Consider the following 21,373-nt stretch of genomic DNA (forward strand, 5'->3'; position numbering starts at 1 on the left):
ACTGACTGGCTGTGATCTGTGCTGCGACCAAACGTAGAGGAGCAACGAATTAGAGCATCTGTAATAGTTTAATTGTTACAGAGTCCAAGTTTTTATTTATTGAAGCTCATATTATATTGTTTTTTTATAATTTATGCTAATATTATTTTTATGTAATTTATGTCAACATTATTTTGTATAATTGATGCTTATATTTTTTATACTAAGTTTATATTATTTTTATGTGTTTAAGGCAGCAGCCAACAGTTCAGTATCAGCATTGACTGAGCAGTGAGCACTATGTTGGACTGGAAAATAAACAGTATGACAAAATATTTACTCTGACCTTTTTGAATCCTGCACCTGGTTAATAAGGTATGAAAAAACTAAAACTAAACTAAAACTAAGCCTTGTTGCAAAAATCAAAACTAAATAAAAACTAGAATGTCTGCTCTAAAACTAATTAAAACTAAACTGTAATGGAAAATAAAATGTCAAAACTAACTAAAACTAAACTATGATGACAAGTCCAAAACTATTATAACCTTGGTGCTGTCGTCTCTCCACTGGCTTCCGGTTCATTGTAGAATTGATTTTAAACTTTTGTTGTTTGTTTTTAATGCCATTCACGGCCTGGCCCCTCTCTACCTGTCAGAGGTTTTAACTTTACGCAGCCATACGAGGACCCTGCGTTCAGTTCAGCCAGTTCGTTCCAAGGTCCAGATATTAAAGTGGGGGGACCATTCTTTTGCTATCGCTGCACCTTCATTGTGGAACAGGGCCCTGTTCTACGAAGCAGGATTACTGCCTAGCGAGGTAGTTTTGAGGATAGGTTTCGGATTCCCTGTTCTACGACACGGGATCACTCCTCAGCGAGGCGAGTCTCCATGGCAACGTATGCTGAACGGCTAACCTGCTCTGGGGCAGGTTAGGTTCCAGATTGAACTCGCGGACTATAAAAACCCCGCCCACTGACCAATGAGTCCTCACGAAAAAATGGCTTGTCTGTTCTTAGAGGATCCCGTGGACATCGGGAGCTCGACCCACTCTCTTTTTGGGATGACCACCTTTATGAAAATTACTGGTTTTCCAGGGAGGGGTTGGTAGTACATGACACTTTCTACAGGTAGTTAAAGGGAATGAAGAACTCTCATTGCCTTAACAAGATCTTCAATGCCAACACTTCTGTTCCATGACAATATTTTATTGCCCGTATTAAAATTGTGACAGGAATTCATGTAGGACTCATGTGGGCTACATATCACAAAAATGGTAACACGATAGGAATGAACAAATGAATAAAATCATCTAAGAAATAAATTAGGTATGGTGCATGTTACAGTAAAAGTGCATGATGAACAAAATATTTTATTTGAACTACACCACTACACTTACGCATTTAGACTGTCAGTAATTTTCTGCCAGCACTCCTTCCGTGCTTTAGCAGCAGTGACGGTGCTGCTTTTAACGTTAATTACATGTTTCACCTCGTCAAACTTCCTCATGATCACCTCCTGCTCCTCCTGAGTGAAGTATGCGGTCCTTCTCTCTCCGGCCTGCTCTGACGCTCCAGACTGCTCCATGTTCGCGATTGGTCAGATGCAGCGGGCTCCGCCTTATATGTGTGCACGCGCTCATTGCCTAGCTGGATCAACTTATGAGGTTGATAACCAGCGTCGTAAAACCGTGTAGCGAGACCGCCGGCTACCGGGCTCAGTTCAGCGAGGTAGCTCCAAGGCTATCTCACTAGACTGAACTTGCTTCGTAGAACAGGGCCCAGGTTGCCCCCAGACATCCGCACCACCACAGACTTTGGTCTTTTTAAATCTAAACTCAAAACTCACTTCTTTAAAATGGCTTTTAACCCTGACTAAGGCTTTTAGGTATTGTGCACATATTGGTTTTTAACTTGTTTTATCTCTTCTAAATGGCTTTTATGCACCCTTATGCACACCTTCCCTTGCATTTTTATGTATCTTTCCTTTTTTATGTATCTTTCTTACAATATTGTTTTATGTTGCTTTTATCTATGGTGTTCTTATTTATCCTCTGACACTACTGTAAAGCACTTTGGGGGCCTTTTGGGTTCTGTAAAGGGCTCTCTATGTCATGGTTTGGGTTTTTGGTTTCTGTGTTTCTGAGTTTTCTTGTGTTTTTGCCCTTGTGTTTCTTTGTATTCTGTTCTTGTTCTGTGTCACCTGTGTTAGTCTTGTGGAATGTCTGTGTCTCTTGTCTTTAGTTCGTGCTTCTCGTGGTTTTGATTTGCTTCTTGTCATGTGTATGTCTTTTTGTGATTATTTCTAGTGTTTCAGTGTCTTTAGTGTCTTTGGTCGCTGTCTTGAGTTTCCCTGTGTTTGGTTTGGTTCTCCTTGTGTTTCCCTCCTGGTTGATTGCTCCTCATGTGTTTCACCTGTGTCTTGTTCTGCACCTGTGGTTAATTACACTGTGTATATAGTCTCTGTGTTCCGTGTGCTTCTTGTGGGTTCATTGTCGCTGTTTGCTGTTGTTGTCCCTGTTGCTGTGTCTTTGTGCCTCCAGTGTTTCCCAGTGGTTCTAGTGAGTTTCTTTGTGTTTTTTGGTTTTGTTTCTTTTGTTGGAGTCTTTGGTTAAGTTTGATTTTTGAGTTCAATTAAAATAAAGTTTTATTTTAATCTGCATTTGGGTCCTCCACCTTTTTGTTTTTTCCCTCCGGACTTCTCCTGACACTATAAATAAACGTTGATTGATTGATTGATTGATTGATTGATTGATTGATTGAGTACATCCTGGACACACTGTCAGCCTATCACAGCACAATGACAAAAAAAAGAAAAAAGTGACACTATTTTTGATTACTTGTGTTTTCTGAAATCTTTTTTTTTTTTTTTTTTACATTGGAACAAAAACTCAGAGCAAAAATCTGTACTCCAGTTGACACTATAAGAAACCTTCATGTGAGATAAATGAAGCCATTTATTCCGTTAACCTGCAATGTAAAGGAGTGGAAAGTCCTCCATGTTGAGTTCTTCTGAATCTTTGAGGCCCGACTGACTAAAAACTGTTTTTGACTGTTTTTAGACTATTGCTAGGTGCTGCCCAAGTAGCTGCCTGTTGCTGCAGCTCCATAATGGCTCTCCTTTTTGCAGCCCCTGTGATGCCCAGCAGAGTAAGCTTTGCACAGAGATCGACCAACAAAGCCTCTGCACCCCACTTCAATGGGCTCACAGCATGTTCTCCAGCCCCTTGCCTGACACTGCTCCACCAGCTCCTGGTACTTGGAATGCTTCCTTTCATTCGCCTCCTTGGTGCAGTCCTCCCAGGGCACTGTCAGCTCTATCAGTAGGACTTGCCTTGAAGAGACCAGGGAAAGCACAATATCCGGCCTCAAGGATGTTGTTGTTATGTGGGCCGGGAACTTGAGCTGCTTGCCCAAGTCTACCTTCAGGTCCCAGTCTGATGCTGAATGGAGGAGGCTGGTTGCTGCTTTGGGCTGTGGTTTGAGCTGCACTCCAGCCTTGACGAACGCGATGCTCCTGTCGTTGTGGTGTTGGTTGGAGTTCAAGTGGGTTACTGAGCTGAAGATGGCTCCAGCAGCTGCTTTCAACACCTGGTTGTGCCGCCAGCGATAGCGGCCCTCCACCAGTGGAGAATCAGAGAATAATAAATATTTAGTTTTAGGGAGACATAGCATCAAATAGAAACACTGCTCGATTGCAGCACAGTACCACATAAAGAACTACACACTCTTGCAAAAACTGGTTGTGGAGCTGGGGTATCTATACTGCATAAGCTTGGTTATTGGATGGGTCACAGGTGTGGAGTTGATTGGCAGCTGAACAGTGATTGAGAGCCGTGCCCTAACAGATAGGCTGAGGCCTTGTACACAGGGTCTGTGTATGTAGCCGGGTATTTTCAAGAACGATTATCCCCCCTCATTTGTTTTTAGTAGACCTAGAATAGTACGTGATTCGGCTATTCCATTTGGAGGACTGTGATTCGACTATGAACCTCATGGTCAAATGGTATGTAAACAAGATCATACCATTCTAACAACATGGGGGTACCCCAGGCTGCTAAGCATTAATTGTTACATAGAATGTCTTTGTTTTTGTTATATAGCATATTGAGAAAAAATATCAGCCTAATTTCGATTATTAAAAAGATAAAAAAAAGATGTGTGCATTTGAACAATAGGCTTCTTTCTTACTACACATGAATAAATCACCCTCTGCAGTTACAGAATCCAATGAGCCAGGGTGAGCATGCTGCAGGACCATCAGCTGGTGTATTGGCTCATGATGGCATCTAAAAGAACATTCAAATTGTGGGAGTATTTTGAAGAAGATAAAGATGACCGAAAAAAGTAAAGTGCAAGTTATGTCAGCAGATTCTTTCATATCACATGACAACAATTAACATGGTGTATCATCCAAAACAGGTAAGACGAATTAAAACTAAAAACAAAAAAAAAAGACGAACAGCAGTTCTGCCATTCATTCAGTGCGGGCATTGAATTGAACATATATTAACATTATGTATCATTTTCTGACAGTTACATCCACAAAGTTACAATCACAGCATCTGCAGCATCTAAACAACTTGATTTGAGACCATCATTTTCCCAGAGGAGAAAAACTGAGATTACCTCGCTTGACCAGTGCGCATTGTTGAAGGCGAGGGACTGAAATAAGTTTTGCGCACACTTGAGCCGGGCCACACAGTCCCTACAAGAGCAACAGTGATGGATGTTCCCGCAAAATATTTATCAACAAGGTCAGAGATATACAAGTCAATACAGAACTGTAAAGCAGACAGCAGAGTTGGAACCCAATATTGTATGTCACATTGCTGTGAATTATGGGTAATTCCCTCACGCTGGGTATGCAAATATTCCTACTTTCAGAAAGGGCTCATGAAGGGCTCAAAAGGTCAGTGTGAGAGCCATCATACACTCGACATTTGAGATTGGGACAGCCCTAAGCACCCACGGACTCAGTGTTGACGCACCTCGAAGTCAGTGAGAGTGGAAGTTTGGACATTGGGATTGGGCCATACAGTGGAGGGGGGGGGGTGCAACACAACAAAGATTGTCAGGAAGACACTGCCAATGAAACAAACCCAGTGTGATGGAGTTTTGTGTAACGGAAAGTCCACATCATGTTATTTAGGTGTAATCTTCAGGATGTGTTGATGTTGATGGAGTGTGTGGGATCAGTCTGGAAGGATTTGCTGGAGACCTGAAGGAGACCCCACTTAGCAGTCATTCATTTTCCCCGGTCACTCCTGATACAGGACTGGAGGTGTGAATTCTCTCTTTAAGACCGTTGTTTGCTGTGTCACACTCAGAAGATTGAGTCCGAGCCCACTCCTGCACTCTCTCTTTCTCTCTCTCCTCTATCTGTCTCTCTCTAACCCTAACACAGTCGAGACAGATGTCTGTCTAACATGAGTCTGGTTTTGTCTGAGGTTTCTGCCCGTTACAGGGAAGTTTTTCCTTGCCATTGTAACTTACTATATGCTGCAAAGTCCTGTACTCATGGTGGGTTGACATGAGATAAGACTCCTTATCCTGTCTTGATGTTGGGTTTCTGTTAATAAAATTTTATCAACATTTATGGGTCTAGACCTGTTCATGTTTTTGTAAAGTGTCTCGAGAAATCGTTTGTTATGATTTGGCGCTATACAGATAAAGACTGATTGATTGATTGACTGATTGATTGATTGATTGATTGCTCTGTTTTGTCATTGTGTTGGTATTAAGCATGTTTGGGCAGGTTATAAATACTTATAGTGTGATGGATATAAATAAACCTTTTGTTTGATACCTTGTCTGACCTCTCTGTCCTCTGCTGCAGCAACAGTCCACAGCACCCAAGTCTGTCTGAGTTTGTTTACTGGTCCCACCATCAGCAGGGGCTCCAGACTGATAGCAGCCGGACAAAGAGCCTGAGCCATGCACAGAAAACACAACCAGGGTTGGCAAAGAACTGATCTTTGTGTTGTTGCTTGTTCAGGTTTATGTACACATGTACATACAGAGCCAAAGCTTCAAACATTTCTCAGATTTTTATCCTTGGCAGCGACGACAAATTCTGCATGTCCATCATCGCGCACTCTGCTCTGGATCTGAGCTTTGGAACATTTTCAGCTGCCTGACTGGGCTGAGCAGAGCAGATCAGGCAGGCAGCTGTCTCAGCTGTCAGGCAGAGTTTTGTGGAAGATTAAAGGTTAGATCCTCCAGCTGACAGTCACTCTGTCTGCCTGGCTGCCTCACAGTTATCAACCCCTTTAATAGATCTGCACAGGAATGGGTGATTAAGCAGTATTATGTCCTCTTTCAATGAACTGAAATAAAAAGATAAAGAGTATAGATCACCGAAGGACAGTTAAAAATACTATTTATGATGTAACCTAAAACAGAAGCACCATATCTCACAATTCAAATGGCTAACACAACAGATAAAGTTACATAAATATAACACATTTCTTTACTAGCCATTGTCATTTCTCATCAGAATTAGAGACACTGTGTCTCTGCAGATAAGGAACCACTTTATTCAGGCATATTACAGGATTTTGACAACCATCTTACATCACCAGTAATCAACTACACTATCCTGGAGTCTGTTGTTAAACAGGAACAATCTGAATAAAAGTGATGAATGGTGAACAGATATTTGACAGATAGTGACAGGTGGATGCACCAGCTCAGTGATCTTCTAAACCAAGCAACATGTTTTCCAGTCAAAGGGTTTTACAGTGAACTAAAGCCCTGTTTCGATTAAGTGGTTCAGATCAGTTTGTCACACATTTTGTGACATTTTCTTTGACTAAAACTGCAACAGGTCCCAAAACTACCGACCTGTACTGTCTCACTTTTTGGTACCTTTCTGTTATGGTGCCAGAGATACCGATCTGACCCCAGAAGGTGGAGCTAGAAACTGCGCACACTGCAGCACTGCTTTGCTGTCACATTATTACGTAGCTGGCGTAGTTATTGGCATCTGGCTTACACACTACCTACCAAGAAGGGTGTGCAGGTTCAAGCTATACCAACCCGAGCCATACCAAACTGCACTGATCCATACTGGATTGCTAGGTGGAAACGACGCTTAAATCAATCAGTCATTTTCATTTAAGCGACAAATCACATCCAATGATATTTCAAGGCATTTTGGTGGAAAAAAGACTTTGGAAATCTATTCTAGATTTTATAGGTAGCCAGTGTAGAGACTGTAACACGGGAGAGATGTGCTTTACACCTGGTCCTAGTCAGTAGGGGAGAACGGGGTAAGTTGAGCCTTTGGGTAAATTGACCCACCCACAGTCTCTGGGAAACGGTACGAATCAGTGGTCACTTGACTCTGGATTTAGTTAGCCCGCCTCAGTTCAAGCTCTCTGTGGTAAACAGAAACACAAGTTGAAGTGATAAGTAACTTTTATTCTCCAAAAATCATTTTTTGCACGTCAAAGTAAATTTTCAACATATCACAAATAATGACTATAAACTCAAAATAATTTTAACTATATTTAAAAACATACATCAAATGTGTTGCTGAACTATCAATGTATAAAACCATGTGAATCGTGTAGCAAGGTATTAGCCTGAATTGCTAGGCTAGGCTGTTTTTAACAAAATGGTGGCTGTGGGGTAAAGTGAGCCAAACTGCTTGGGGTAAATTGACCCAGTGATTTAATTTACCCCACAATGAGGCACTAAAGTGTCAGAGGTAAAACGTGTTTAAGTGTAGTTATACATAATGATTTTTTTTTTTTTTTTTTTTGAATATGTGTAACATTGTAGACAAGCTAGGAAATACAGCAGGAAGACAAACAGGGGCTCAACACCCCTTGAGGAGATGCAGAGAGCAGCAACTGAAGTCCAGGGAGGAAAATCCACAAGAAAAGCGGCCATAGAGGGAAATCAACCTTACGCAGATTCCTAAAAAAGAAAGAGGGAGGGGGAGTGACAGTGGCAGCAAACGCAAAGAGGGTCTTCACAGAGGAGATGGAGGAAGACCCTGCAAACCATGTGAAAAAACTATCTGACCAGTTCCATGACCTCACGGTGAAGAAATCCTGTGATCTAGCCTATGAAATGGCAGAGAAAAACAATATCCCTGTCCCTGAGAGCTGTAAAGCTAACCATTCAGCAGGCAGTGTAGAAAAGATCACAATTCAACTCAGGTAAACACTTGGTTTTGTAGCTAAACAGATTCTTAATAGTGTCCCTATTCTTTTAGGTCGAGATTGGTTCATCAACTTCAAGGAACGCCACAAAGACCTTTTTTTTTTGACAGGTTATATTTCCATGACCAATCATTATGGATGTGTTCTGATTATTTCCATTGATGTGAGACATCATGAAATTAATGTACATGTGTTGATTTTACTTCAATTTCATTTCCACTTGCCTACAGGTCAAACAATGTAAACAGTGGCTCAGTTTACCCCGCTCTCCCCTACCCGAGCTGCAGCGTTTGGACTGGCTGAATATTCTCCATAGAAGTATTAACCCTATAAAGCATGACCCATCAAAAAAGCTGGAAAATTATTTTTCTGCTTTTTTTTTTTTTTTTTTTTTTTTTTTAACGGGGCATATTAATACTTTATAAACAAAATGTTTGATCACTCAGATCTGATCCATTTACCTTCAAGCTGAAGTGGATGAAATGACTGCTTCCTCCGTCTCTTAGAAAAAAAGGATGAAGAGACAGACGGAGAGACAGACTGCCCACATGTCACAACAGTTCTGTTTGAAGCATTTACTAGTTTGTTTTCAGACTGATCAGAGTTGTGTGTTGTAAATAAGAATACAGATCACCAAAACATCAACTTCAGCTGAACCCAAAAGATTTCTGCTGTTAGGAACAAATAATCCAGTGTAGCCTTTTACATTCAGTCGAGTGTTCATGAGAGAGCAACCTCTCCTGTCTATTACCAGCATGTTGTAATGTCACGCTTGTTCCACATGAGGGTGGTATTTTTATTAACTGAGTTCTGGCTGCTTAAAAAAGCTTTGTTATGCGTATGGTTTAGTAACAGTATTGTGTTTCAAACCTGCACTCCAGCACAGATGTGTAATTCATCTCTTTCTCCACTAGATGTCAGAAGCATTGCTGTGAAGGTAGCAGGAAGTCTCCTAAATAAATCAGCTGGGCTCCTGGAAGTGATGTTCCACTGTGGATTGAGTGATGAGTGTGTAACTTTAAAACAGTTTGAGTTAAACATAATCAAAACACAGCAAACAGACTGAGGAGGACAGAGGACAAAAATGAACTTTACATGATCTACATTGAACTACAACAAAAACTTGAGTTTGAGTTATTTGCTTTAACTTCTGTCCTTTTGGGGTAAGTTTCTGAGCCAAAGAAGCTCTGTCCTTTATTTTTACTTGGTATTTTCACCTGCAGCTCAGAGACATTTCTATCACTCTCAAGTTACTTAACTAAGTCGGTGGTGAGTGGAGTGACGGCTCTGAATGATGTAGAACTAGCGGCTAAGTGAAGTCTGTAACTGAACCAGGTTGACAAGTGTTTCTGCACGCTGCCGGGAAGAGGAGGGATGTTTAAACTTAGAAACCAGGTCAACCTTTGAATCTGCACAGAGTACAGACAGGTTTAAAAACAGAAACTGATCGATTAACAGCAGAATTCATTAACCTGTGAATAGAGAATAAGATTAATGAACATTAGCACAAACAGATTAGCCCATTAAACCTTAAGCGTGCGTCATATTGTCAGGAAAATTCTTCCCGTGCCTTGACTCACAGGCAGCGGCAGAAATGATCACAGAGAGCAGAGTAGTCTGTTCAAAGAACTTTTACTTGCAAGGAGTGAGCAGTTAACAACAAAGGCAACTTCCTCTCACTGAAGATCAGGATCCTCGGTGTTCATCTTTATATCCACTTGGTGTCCACCCATATGCAAATACATTTCACACTACAACAGACATGTTTACTTGTGACATCATGTGTAATAAAAGAGTCTTTGTGGCTCTTAAGAGTAAATACAAGGAGGTATGAAGGTCATCTCCTCAGACCACTCATCATCTGGGGGGAAGACTCTCCTCAGGATATAAGTTGAAGCGTTCACACAAAGTTCACATAGATTTACGCACAGCTCTTCCTGTGGGACAACACAATGAAGGGGGGACCCTTCCTCCAAGCAAAGATTGACCTCCTGAACGCAATGGGTGAACTCGTAAATTGTCATGTTAGTACGGTGCTATTCAGTGAACATAATATCTTTCTGTGCTCATAATGTGTAACAGATGACTGTGTGCTCCTCAGGAACTAAACATGTGATAATCAATACATAGGATGTTAGTCAACATAATGATAATATATAAAACATAATGGTGACATATTCATACGTTTTCCAACACATATCACTCTCCCATTTGTCTTTCTCCTGCTCTTCTGTCCTCTTTCTGTCTGACAGTTAGGCTTCAGTATCCACTATCACTACAAAATTATTCACAGAAGTCATTTTCAGCAGAGAAAAACAAAGATCTCTCCTCTCTCATATAAACTTCATCAGCTGGTGTTGTCATAGAAACCTAGATGTATCGTAAATCAATCCAGTCCTGCTTGACCCGATTGGAAAGCAACAAAGTAGCATTTTGTAGTTACCTAAATAGGCACTGATAATTTCATTTTAGAGTGTAGATTAAAGGGGACATTTAAGGCTTATGCTTGATTTAATTCTTACATATAATATAATAAACTTGAAAACAAGACCTTTCACCCCCTGAATTTTCAAAAAATGAGATATTGTATTTTTTCTGATATCCTAGAACGAGATTTGATGCCTCTGAAAATAGGTCATTGCCAGATGGCCGTGAGATTTAGACCGTCGTGACGACACAAGTATCCTTTCTTTTTATTGGAGTAATCTGATAAAGCAGCTCCTCCTCTGTGATGTCAGTTAGTCACACAACCGCCTCCGAGGGATACACCCACCAAGAGCCGAGTATCGCCCCTCAGATGCTGGATGCAGGGACTCTGCTCTGCTGAGCAGCTCGGCTTTACATGGTGAATTAGCAGTTAAAACACTGTAGTTTTAGCAGACGTCGTAATACTTGTGAGACTGTGATATTTGCATGCTTGTTCTGACATGCACTGTGAACCTGGACCACAATAATGCTGCGGTAATAACATAGTGAGGAACTGACGGTAGAGGCGATCTTTAGACTACACTTTCAGCATGATGGATAAAACAGACAGAGAAAAGTGAAGGAGCAGGATGGAGCCCTGTTATAGAAATAGTTTATTGGTGAAGTCTGCCTATATTTCCACGTATAAACTATACATGTTACAGTATCGGTTTGACTCACCACACTGAAGCGTCCTGAGATGATCTGTGTTGAGGTGGATTTTCTTCCTCCTCAGCTGCAGAACGGTCCAGGTCTGACTCAAATACTCTGGGGTCAAATGCAAAAGGACGTATCCTACACTCTGCCATTTTATTATTGCTATCTAGTTGGGTCATTTTGGAACGAAACGTGACCGCGGTGAGGGAAGGTCCGTTTCTCAATGGATTTGTCATCTTGGAGGGCTAAAAAACAAATTTAGCCGGGGTGTATTTTTTAAAATGGTGGGGAAAAATTTTTAGAGGCCGAAATCCAAAATGGCTGTCATGGAAATGATCTTTTTAAAAGCTCAACCTACAGTGATGGACAGTACATGATGTCAGACCTTATTTTTGTTGAGAAATACTGCCATGCTGCAAAAACCGCCCCCTGGCTCTACCCCCACCGCCCCTCTGATAGAACTGACCAATCAGAGCACAAAGGGCTGTGACGTTGAGAGGTTACTGGAGGTCATTCTCCAAACGGAGCGTTTCAACCAGATCTTCAGAATGGCCTAAAATGAGGATATTGAGAACGCTATTGTGGGGCAATGAAGGAACTAAATGACTTATACTGAGGGCAGAAATGCTTTACAGGCATCCTAGTCTGGCATAGTGAAAAGGAGAAACAAGCATGATATGTCCCCTTTAAGATCAGGTATATATCTAGAAGGGAGACTTTTTCAAGACCACTTTGAAACTCCTCACAGCCCCTTTAATTAAACTTCTGGTTAAAAGGGCTGGTTTGGGTTTTTTTTTCAGCACCAGGTCAGATGATGAAAAAATGTGGCCATGAATCATTAATGCATTAAAAGTTGATTTTTTTCTTGACTTACTTTAAAAAGTGTAAGTGTGAGGGACAGATGTGTGCGATAAAGAGTCTGTGAGACTGAAACTGTAAAGTAAAACACATCAATGGACACGGTTCAGGGTCAGTTCAAGCTATGAAGAGAAGCCATGATTGACAGAAACAGACTGCTGCAGCAGCTGAGTGTCAGCGAAGATGCAGTACAAAGGTTGTTGCTATTAATACACTCAAAGTTAAACTTGTTCACTTACACATACAGCAACAGTTTGTATCTACTATCACCCTTTGATCACATTTCATTCACTGCTTCTCTGTGATATTTCCTCCTCTAACCCTCAGACTCTGAATGAACCAGAAACCCAGCTGACAGCAAGAATCCAAAGTCACTGCTTCAACCTCCAGAGTCATCGCAGCACTAGCAATTTGACACCTCTCAGGCCTGGGAGGCAGACGGCAGGGTGAGAACATACACTGTATTTTGTGTGTGTGTGTGTGTGTGTGTGTGTGTGTGTGTGTGTGCGTGCGTGTGTGTGTGTGTGTGTGTGTGTGTGTGTGTGTGTGTGTGTGTGTGTGTGTGTGTGTGTGTGTGTGTGTGTGTGTGTGTGTGAGGGGTGGGGGGGTGGTGAAAGAGAAGAAGCGAGAAGCTACAGAAGCTGAGACAGGGATCACAAAGGAGGAATATTCTGCACGACGACTTTGGACTTATTGGAAGCATGCATCACTGCAGGTGTTAAAGTCCTGTAGAGCTGATCCAGAAGAAGTTAAAGACAAATTACGAGGGAGACAGGAAGGGGACTCATGGGAAACCTGCCTTGCAAGGTCAGAGAGGAATGAAACTGATCCCGTCTTCATTCAACTACACGAGGACCAGCAAAGCAATGGCAGATGCTTTGGTTTCAAAGTGAGAACTTGGAGTTAATCTGAAGGAGCCCAGAGTCAGCAGCAGATCCATGATTTAGCAGTCTGCAGTTTGACGGCTGGATTTCAGCGTGTGCATATTTACAGTCTGAGGAATGTGAGGGGGCAGCTGCTGCTTCATTCATAGGCCTGCTTTACGATAAACTCTTTTTCACACGTGGAGGCAGCATCTGAAACTCGTCGTCTTCTACTCATGTGCTGATGTGACAAACTTCAAACTCTAATACTTCAGCTTGAAGTGACAGACTGATCCAATCTGGATGTTAAGATTGCACAAACTGCTGGATTATTGTAGGAGCAGGTAATCCACAGCATCAGGCTCTGAGTACGGTGCATTCTGGACAGGATTACAGACGTGTCCCAGGAAGCAGTGCATGCTTCAGTTTTCAGTCTGAGGAGAACAAGTTTCTCAGAGTTGATCCATTTCAACTCCTCAAGTTCCAGCCAGAGGTTGGTTCTGCGTCCAGATGTTCCTCAACACGTTGCTGGTGGTCCTGACGGACCTGGCGGCCCGGTTCCTGGGTAACACGGCGGTGCGGCAGCACTTCCACCTCTGGCTGTCAGCGGTGGTGGTGTTTGGTCCTGCACTGAGCCTCTGGGTGTCACAACACAGCATCTTCGCCAAAAGGAGTCACTTCCTGTATAGGTGAGGCTGCTTCTGCTCATCCTATTCTAACCAGGGATGTTATCACACTGCTGAATTTCCCACCAAGGATATAATAGTTTTGGATTTGTTATTATAGTTTAATTTTAGTTAGTTTTGACATTTTATTTTCCATTACAGTTTAGTTTTAGTTAGTTTTGGAGTGGGCATTCTAGTTTTTATTTAGTTTTGATTTTTGCAACAAGGCTTAGTTTTAGTTTAGTTTTAGTTTTTTAGGGTTAGGGTTAGGGTTAGGGTTAGGGTTAGCATAAATAATATAAAATAATTCTGACATAAATTACATAAAAACAACATTAACATAAATTATAAAAAAAATAGTATAATAGCTTCAATAAATAAAAACTTGGACTCTGTAACAATAAAGGCAGACTCAAATACAATAAAAACTTGGACTCTGTAACAATTAAACTATTACAGATGCTCTAATTCATTGCTCCACTACGTTTTGTCCCAGCACGTCCCTATACGCCGCTATGATGGTGCTGTGCAGCACTGACAACTGCCTAAAACTGTCTAAAATTGGTTGGGAAAATGCGTCCTATTAATTTAAATCCTGAAGGCTATTAATATTGTCAAAAACTATAACTAAGGGAATTTTGTCTATCATTTTAGTTAGTTTCAGTTAGTTTTGTTAACACAAGGTACAGTTTTAGTTTACTAATCATTTTTGTTTTCTTTTCTAGTTTTTATTAGTTTGAGTGAACTGCAATGTATTTTAAATTTTAGTTTTCCTTTTTAGTTTCATTTTAGTTAACTATTATAACCTTGTTTCCCACACATGATCTTCTGTGTGACTGTTTATAAGAGGTACTCTGTTGACTGCAGCTACATGACAATATTTAATGGTTCAGTGTGATGAAGCAAGAAGAAGTGGGGCTTTGTTTGTCATTGTCTGGTATCCAGATTACTTGACCAACCTCTTCATGTGTCACCAACCGTCACATGACTTAACTACCTGTTACTCCAGGTGGGCAGTCCTACAGTCATCCTCCATGACCACAAACCAACATCAATTTTCTATAGCTCTCTGTTTGATACAGAGTCAGTGTTCAGAAGACTATTCAGAGATCCTTTAGTCCATCATGCTGCAGCTTCAAGATTACAACAGTAAGGTTGTTTCCCTGCAAAACAATCCAAAACTTAATGTAAAGTTATGTTGGACAGAGCCACTCAACTCAGGCAGGTCATATTCCTCTGCTGGTGAGATCTGTGCCAGTGCTTAGTCAGGGGCGTATTTAGTGGTTTGGGGGCCAAAGGCAAACCCAGTCAATGGGGCTCTCCATGTCCTTGTAACTCATCTTCCTCAGAGCTAGACTGGCCTTCCCTGGATCCACTGTCTCTTTCTGAGAATCAAGGCATGAGACAGTGCTAATCTTGTACATGGTAACTTAACACAACTAAATGCATTTCCTCAAGTTCTGTACTTTAGTTTGATTTAGAAAAAAGTGAATACATAATTTAGTCCACTTTGTCCTGGATTTGAAATCTTTTATGGTCAATTGACAGCTTATTTGTCCCATTTTGGGGAATTTACAGAGTAACAGTAACAAACAAGAAAGTATGAAGTGAAAAACATTACAATAGGTAAATATTGAAAAAAATAATTTAGTAAATAAAAAATATGTAAATATCAAGCACAACATAAAACTGGAAAAAACAATCTACTGAAAGAGGTGATATTTACAGTTACCATACTTTTTGGTTCTATTATTTTAATGTTAATGTATTTTTATTTGACCCTCTGTCCAGTGAGTTATGTATCCAAAAAAGAGATTTTGTACAATAATGTTAATCACCAACTCAAAAAGTTTGATTTTGAGAAAATTATCCTGTTTCCTGGGCTAGATAAAGTCCTTAAAATCCTAAAAGTCTTATATGTTTATCTCAGATCTCAGAGCAACATTGTTTTTATTTCTGACTTGGTTGAAAATAAGAAAAAAATTGAAAAAAAAAGTGTTTTTTACCACTTTCTTCCTGAATCAAATTTCCAGATGTGTTGTAACATGGAATAGCCCATTGAATAAGAAGGGAGGGGGAGTACCCAAAACCATCATTAAAGATTAAGCCTTTTGATGTCTTGAAGCATGTGAAGTAAGATTTAGAAAAAAGAAATGCTTTCAATTGAAGAGAACTTCATAAATCAGTTTTTAAGAGATGCTTTGGGGGCCCCTGGGAATCTTGGGGCCCCAGGCAACAGCCTGTGTTTGCCTAATTGTAGCTACGCCTCTATGCTTAGTTTAAAATGATCGTCACTGGAGCTCGATGACAAGCTCAGAGTAAGAGCCCAAATGTAAGACTCAGATCCAGTGTCAAAATTCACAGAGGTTTATTTGAAAAAGGAACACTTATTCTAACTTAAAAAAAAACACAGCAAAGACCGGTAACAGACTGTGGAAATCAAAATCACAGCAAAGGCTGGTATCTATCTGTTGAACTCAAAATCACAATATAGGCTGGTAACAAATTGCTCAACTCAAAATCACAGCAAAGGCTATAGCACATGACACAACTTAACATGACGAACTGGCACAGGACTACGGCAGACACAGATACTAAACACACACAAGGTAAGGAACACAGCTGAAAACAATCAGGGCGTGATGAACAATCAAGATAACACCAAGACAGGAAATCAAACTCAAAACAAAACAGACAGAACTACAAATTAAAAGCTGAAACACACCAGATGCAAGTCGAACATCAACAAATCAGACTTGAACACTAAAACAGCATGACACTTGATCCATATTTATTAAGTGGATCCAGTAGTATATGATACATATTACATGCTTAATTCAAAAACAGTTTGCAGTACATACTACTTACAAATCTAGTATAAATTGCATACTAAATCCTGGATTCAAGAGAAGTATGTGGTTTGTAGTACATACAACAGAATACATACTGCATTCAAAAGCAGTATGTAGTCCATCGTAAATACAAAGTACTTCATATTTTTTTTCAAAAGTAGTTTGCAGTACTTCTATACACTACATAGAAAAGCAGCAATACTGCATATTGCCTGGAGAATGTAGGTCATACTGCACACTACATATTGCATTCAAAGCAGTATTACATGCTATATACTTTAGTACATGCTTCTTACAACTAACTATATACTACATACTTCATTCAAAAGTAGCATGCAGTACATACTACATGCTCATTGAATAAAAATTAGTGTGTAGAATTTACTACATATTGCCTTTAAAAGCAGTATGAAGACTAGTACATACTACATACTTAATTCAAAGCAGTATTTAGTACATACTGCATTCAAAAACAGAATACATACTACATACTTAAGTTCATGATACATACTATACTAAGCATTCAAAAGCTTGGCATAGTGTGTATTCCATACTACATGCTGTAGTATCTGGTTTTGAAAACACACACAGCTACAGACAATCAGAGCAGAGGAAACTGTAAAAAAGGCTGGAAGTACATGAGGCTAGGAAGAAAAGTCTTCAAGAATCCTGAAAGTTGAATGATTTTTTTTGGTTCAATCAATTTTTTTCTCTTAATCACTCGAAAAACCTGTTTACTACCCATCAGGACTTGAATTCTGCTCACGTGCTATCACGTGTGACTTTAACCCAGTTCAGTGTTCCAGAATTTATCCTTTTTTTTTTTACTTTTTAAATAATAATTTAAACCCTGGTGATATCCCTAAGACTGATATAGTTCTTTGTACGTCATTTATAATCCTAGTCTGTTTCTTCACTTAACCTTTTTCCTTTTAAAATGATCATCACACAATGAAACACATGAGTCTCGTCTCTTTTCCAAGCAGATGAATTAATTCATTCAATTATTCATTTTCCGAGCCACTTGTCCTGTTCAGGGTCACCTATCCCAGCTGTCATTGGGTGAGAGGTGGGGTAGCAACTGGACTTAGATTTTAAAATTTCAGAAATGAGTTTCCATAAAATATCTCTTTCTTAAAAGTCAAAACTATTTTTTCTCATAACCTAAAATCCTGATCTTTTCATCTTCAGAAAAGAGCTCTAGGTGAAGGACAGAGGTTTGTTATTAGTTATGTAAAGGATGTCCTTGGTTTTAATAAGTTAACTGATAACTGATCAATTTAAATATGACAGAGGTGATCTGGTCTGCTCTTCTTTCAGGATGTTTCTGCGCTCCGGTTGGGGCTGGACCTGCGTCTTTGTCGGCTCCTTCGTCTTCCTTCTCTCTTTCTCCATCCGTCGCTCCTTCTCCCTCTCCATGCGTCACCTCTCTCGGCTAGGGATGGCTGGAGGTTTGTGGCTTGGTTTCTGTAAACTCCTGGACCTCCTGGAGAACGCCACAGGAAGCTGCTATGAGCCTCTTCTCAACGGGGCAGAGGTCACCAACGGGCAGCCTCTGCTGGTGCTCCGTGAGGGGGAAAGTAAGTCTGAGTGCCTCAAAGCAGGGATGCTGTGGAGAGGTTACGAGGTCTCAGAGGATGTCTTCCTCCTCTGTCTCTGCTGCCTCCTGCTGGCGGAGGAAACAGCTGTTTTTGGCCCTTACCTGAGCCTGGGCGGGATCTCAGATGTCCCTCTCAGGATCCTCTTCCTGTTCTGTGTGCTCCTGCTCGGCCTCTGGATCTTTCTGCTGCTCTGCCTCCTGGCTTACTTCCCTCAGTTTCCCACTCAGCTGCTAGGGGGCGCTCTGGGCTGTCTGAGCTGGAGAGGACTGTACCAGGGCTGGTACCGCCTGGCACCCAGCTGGTGCTCACCTGGAAGACCTGGACTGGGACTGCTCAACACCAAGACCAGCAGCTCTGAAGCAGAAGATGCACAAGTGAGCCAAGACCACCTGGACTAACAGAGACACAGACAGTGTCAGCTGGAGCTGGTTACAGGTGTTAGGAAAGTCTTTGTGAGCCCAAAACCCTTTACATGTGTGATGTGTGTGTACTGTTCAAACCCCTGATGAAGAAAGTCAGAAATATCCGGAAAATAAAGATTCCTTTGAAGAAATAACCAGAGTTTCTGCATGACTGAAGTTCTGACAATAGGATGGTGTTTTTCCGTCTTGGAAAGAAAATGTTTGAAGAAATCTTTCTTTTTTTTTTAATCCACCCAAAATGTTGCAAAGCCTAGATCAAAACAACTTGTTGATGATGATTCAGTTTACTTTATTGAATGCTGATAAAAACATAACTAGTGATCAAATTATAAAAGATCAACCACTGTAAGAAACTTTCTTTAAAGCTGATTTCACCCTGCTTGTGGTCAAAGTGTTTCCTCTCAGCTAATTCTGTTCTATGAATGTGTTCGAAGTGATTTCTGAATATAAACTCCATCCTGCTGTTTTTAACTGTCACGCGTTGCTTACTTTGAATATTTGCTGCGGGAGGAGTTAAAAGAAGCTGTTTGTTCACCTTCTGGTCTTACACAACCAATCCAGAATGTCTGGCTGTTTTCCAAACTGCCTACTACACTAGCAGTGCTGACTATTTTGGCCAAAATTCAGTATGTAATTGTCGGCCCTAACAATGCACGGCCCTAACCCTGTTTGTCTATGTCTATGTGGCAGGTTTTGGTGAATTACCACCATCTACTATAATGAGTCAGCACTATATCCACAACCTAACAACACAAACATGAGACAGTCTGTGAGATAGAAGTGAAATGATGCTAAAGAAACACCAGTTAAACTTGTTAATTGCAGTCTTAAAGAGGCGTTTACTTCTACAAATTCATTGAAGCCCATATATAAACCACTAAATCACTTTTTTAAACCATACATGGATTATATGGAAGAGGTTTTTCCATGAGCTGTAAAAATAAAAATCCCTTCCAGATTTATTCTCAGGAAACGAAAGAACGGGCTTCATATCACATGTAAAAGCAGTAGGTAGTATGTAGGGCCTACTACATTCACATGCAGTATGTAGCGGGCTGTTTGGAAAACAGCCTCTGTTTCGTTTCAGATGGTCTGGTTTTCTTTTTAAAGATCCTAAAGATGCCTCACTGTGTCTATCAGTGTGTTTTATTACCTGCTGAAAACTCCTTACAGCAGTTTGAATAATGTCTCTTTAAAGTGGTACTCCGGGATGGAACAAGTTGGATCCTATCACAAGGTTTAGAGCAGAAATTACCCCTACAGCAGTGTTTTTGTGCAGCAGAAGCCCAGAGCGCACGCACCAAACACCCCCTCCCTGCTCCTCTGCCGGTTTCCTCTGCACTCAGACGGGGCCATATTTTACTTGACCAAAAACACAAATAAACAGACTCTCACTGAAAAAATCTGATATCAGTCTGCATTCACGCTTTATTTAGAGAATTTTCAGCGCGTTACTTTCACACAAAAACACCGCTAAATAAGGCTCTAGTAGGGGTGGGCGTATCGATCTAAATATCGATAGTATCGATACCAAGATGAGCATTGGTATCTGATCGATACTTGCGTGATGACATCGGTACTACAGTTTCTCTTATGTTGTCCAGCAATTTACTTTTCTTTCCTCCGTCTGCTGCTTCCCTGTGCAAATGGGAGGGAACTTTTTGTTATTTTTTGTTATACTTGTGATTTTTTTTCCTTAACAATTGGGGTGGTGGAATAACTATTTTGTTACTTTTATACAGTTAAAATGGTGTTCTTTTGTTGTGGCTGGTTAAAAAAAAAAGCATTTTATTGTCCAAAATCTTTGTGCTGTGTTTTACCATAATCATAATCAACCAACTCAAGGCAAAATCACAAAATCATTCGAAGATCATTACATTTCATGCAAAAAGTATCGGTTACCGTATCGGTATCGGCGATACTAGCCTTGTATTTACTTGGTATCGGATCGATACCAAAATTCCCGGTATCGCCCACCCCTAGGCTCTAGTTCTCATCGTGTCGTATAATGGCGCTACCTCCGCTGCAGAGCCACAGCTGGCTACGAGGTGCTCGCCACTTAGTGTATCAGTCCGCGCGCGCGGCGTGCCAGATATAAACAAACGCAGGTAGTCTGCCAGAACAAAGAGACACGATGAGAACTAGAGCCTTATTTAGCAGTGTTTTTGTGTGAAAGTAACGCGCTGAAAATTCTCTAAATAAAGCGTGAATGCAGACAGATATCGGATTTTTTCAATGGGAGTCAGTTTACTTGTGTTTTTGGCCAAGTAAAATATGGCCCAGTCTGAGTGCAGAGGAAACCTGCAGAGGAGCAGGGAGCAGATGTTTGGTGTGAGCGCTCTGGGCTTCTGCTGCACAAAAACACTGCTGTAGGGGTAATTTCTGCCCTAAACCTTGTGATAGGACCCAACTTGTTTCATCCTGGAATATCACTTTGGCTCCCCTGCTCCACAAACCCCCTTCACTCTGATTGGCCAGGCCTCTGGAGACCTGTGAAAAACCAAGCTATGAGCAGACCTCAGTGTTTGAGGCCCAGCCTTTAACATGGCAGTAACATTAACATCCTTACGTTATGACCTCATTATTTCAGTACGCCTCGTAAAAACCTGGTGCTATTTTTAAGACGGAGTGTGGACAATTGTTTAGTAGCTTATGTTTAGAGAATAGCAGAATAAACATTTATGGGAAATACAAGTTGTATGTAGTATGTATTACAATAAAGACAACTGTACCTCTGCTTTCTGATTAACATTTTGGTGATAAGACAAAACCTTGATATAAATACCAACTATCAAATCTTAAGGAACAGAATATCGGTTCTTGCATCCTTTACAAAGGTCC

General features: G+C 40.8%; 1 protein-coding gene across 1 annotated transcript; it reads left to right on the forward strand.

The window, feature by feature from the left end:
- Positions 1-13,502: 13,502 nt before the first annotated feature.
- fitm1l (fat storage inducing transmembrane protein 1, like) lies at positions 13,503-18,508 on the forward strand. Its single transcript, XM_074689494.1, has 2 exons — positions 13,503-13,681; positions 17,830-18,508. The coding sequence occupies exons 1-2, from the start codon at positions 13,503-13,505 to the stop codon at positions 18,506-18,508; spliced, it is 858 nt and encodes a 285-aa protein (XP_074545595.1).
- The last annotated feature ends 2,865 nt before the right edge of the window (positions 18,509-21,373 follow it).

The sequence above is a fragment of the Halichoeres trimaculatus genome, unplaced genomic scaffold (genome assembly GCF_033239565.1).
Source record: "Halichoeres trimaculatus isolate MK-OKI-2021-1 unplaced genomic scaffold, fHalTri1.1 fHalTri1_scaffold_15, whole genome shotgun sequence".
Taxonomy (NCBI): domain Eukaryota; kingdom Metazoa; phylum Chordata; class Actinopteri; order Labriformes; family Labridae; genus Halichoeres; species Halichoeres trimaculatus.

Bases quoted from the DNA above. Each gene is read 5' to 3' on its own strand.
- fitm1l (XM_074689494.1), top strand. From the start codon at position 13,503: ATGTTCCTCAACACGTTGCTGGTGGTCCTGACGGACCTGGCGGCCCGG. The intron at 13,682-17,829 runs GTGAGGCTGCTT...CTCTTCTTTCAG, and splicing joins AGGAGTCACTTCCTGTATAG to GATGTTTCTGCGCTCCGGTT.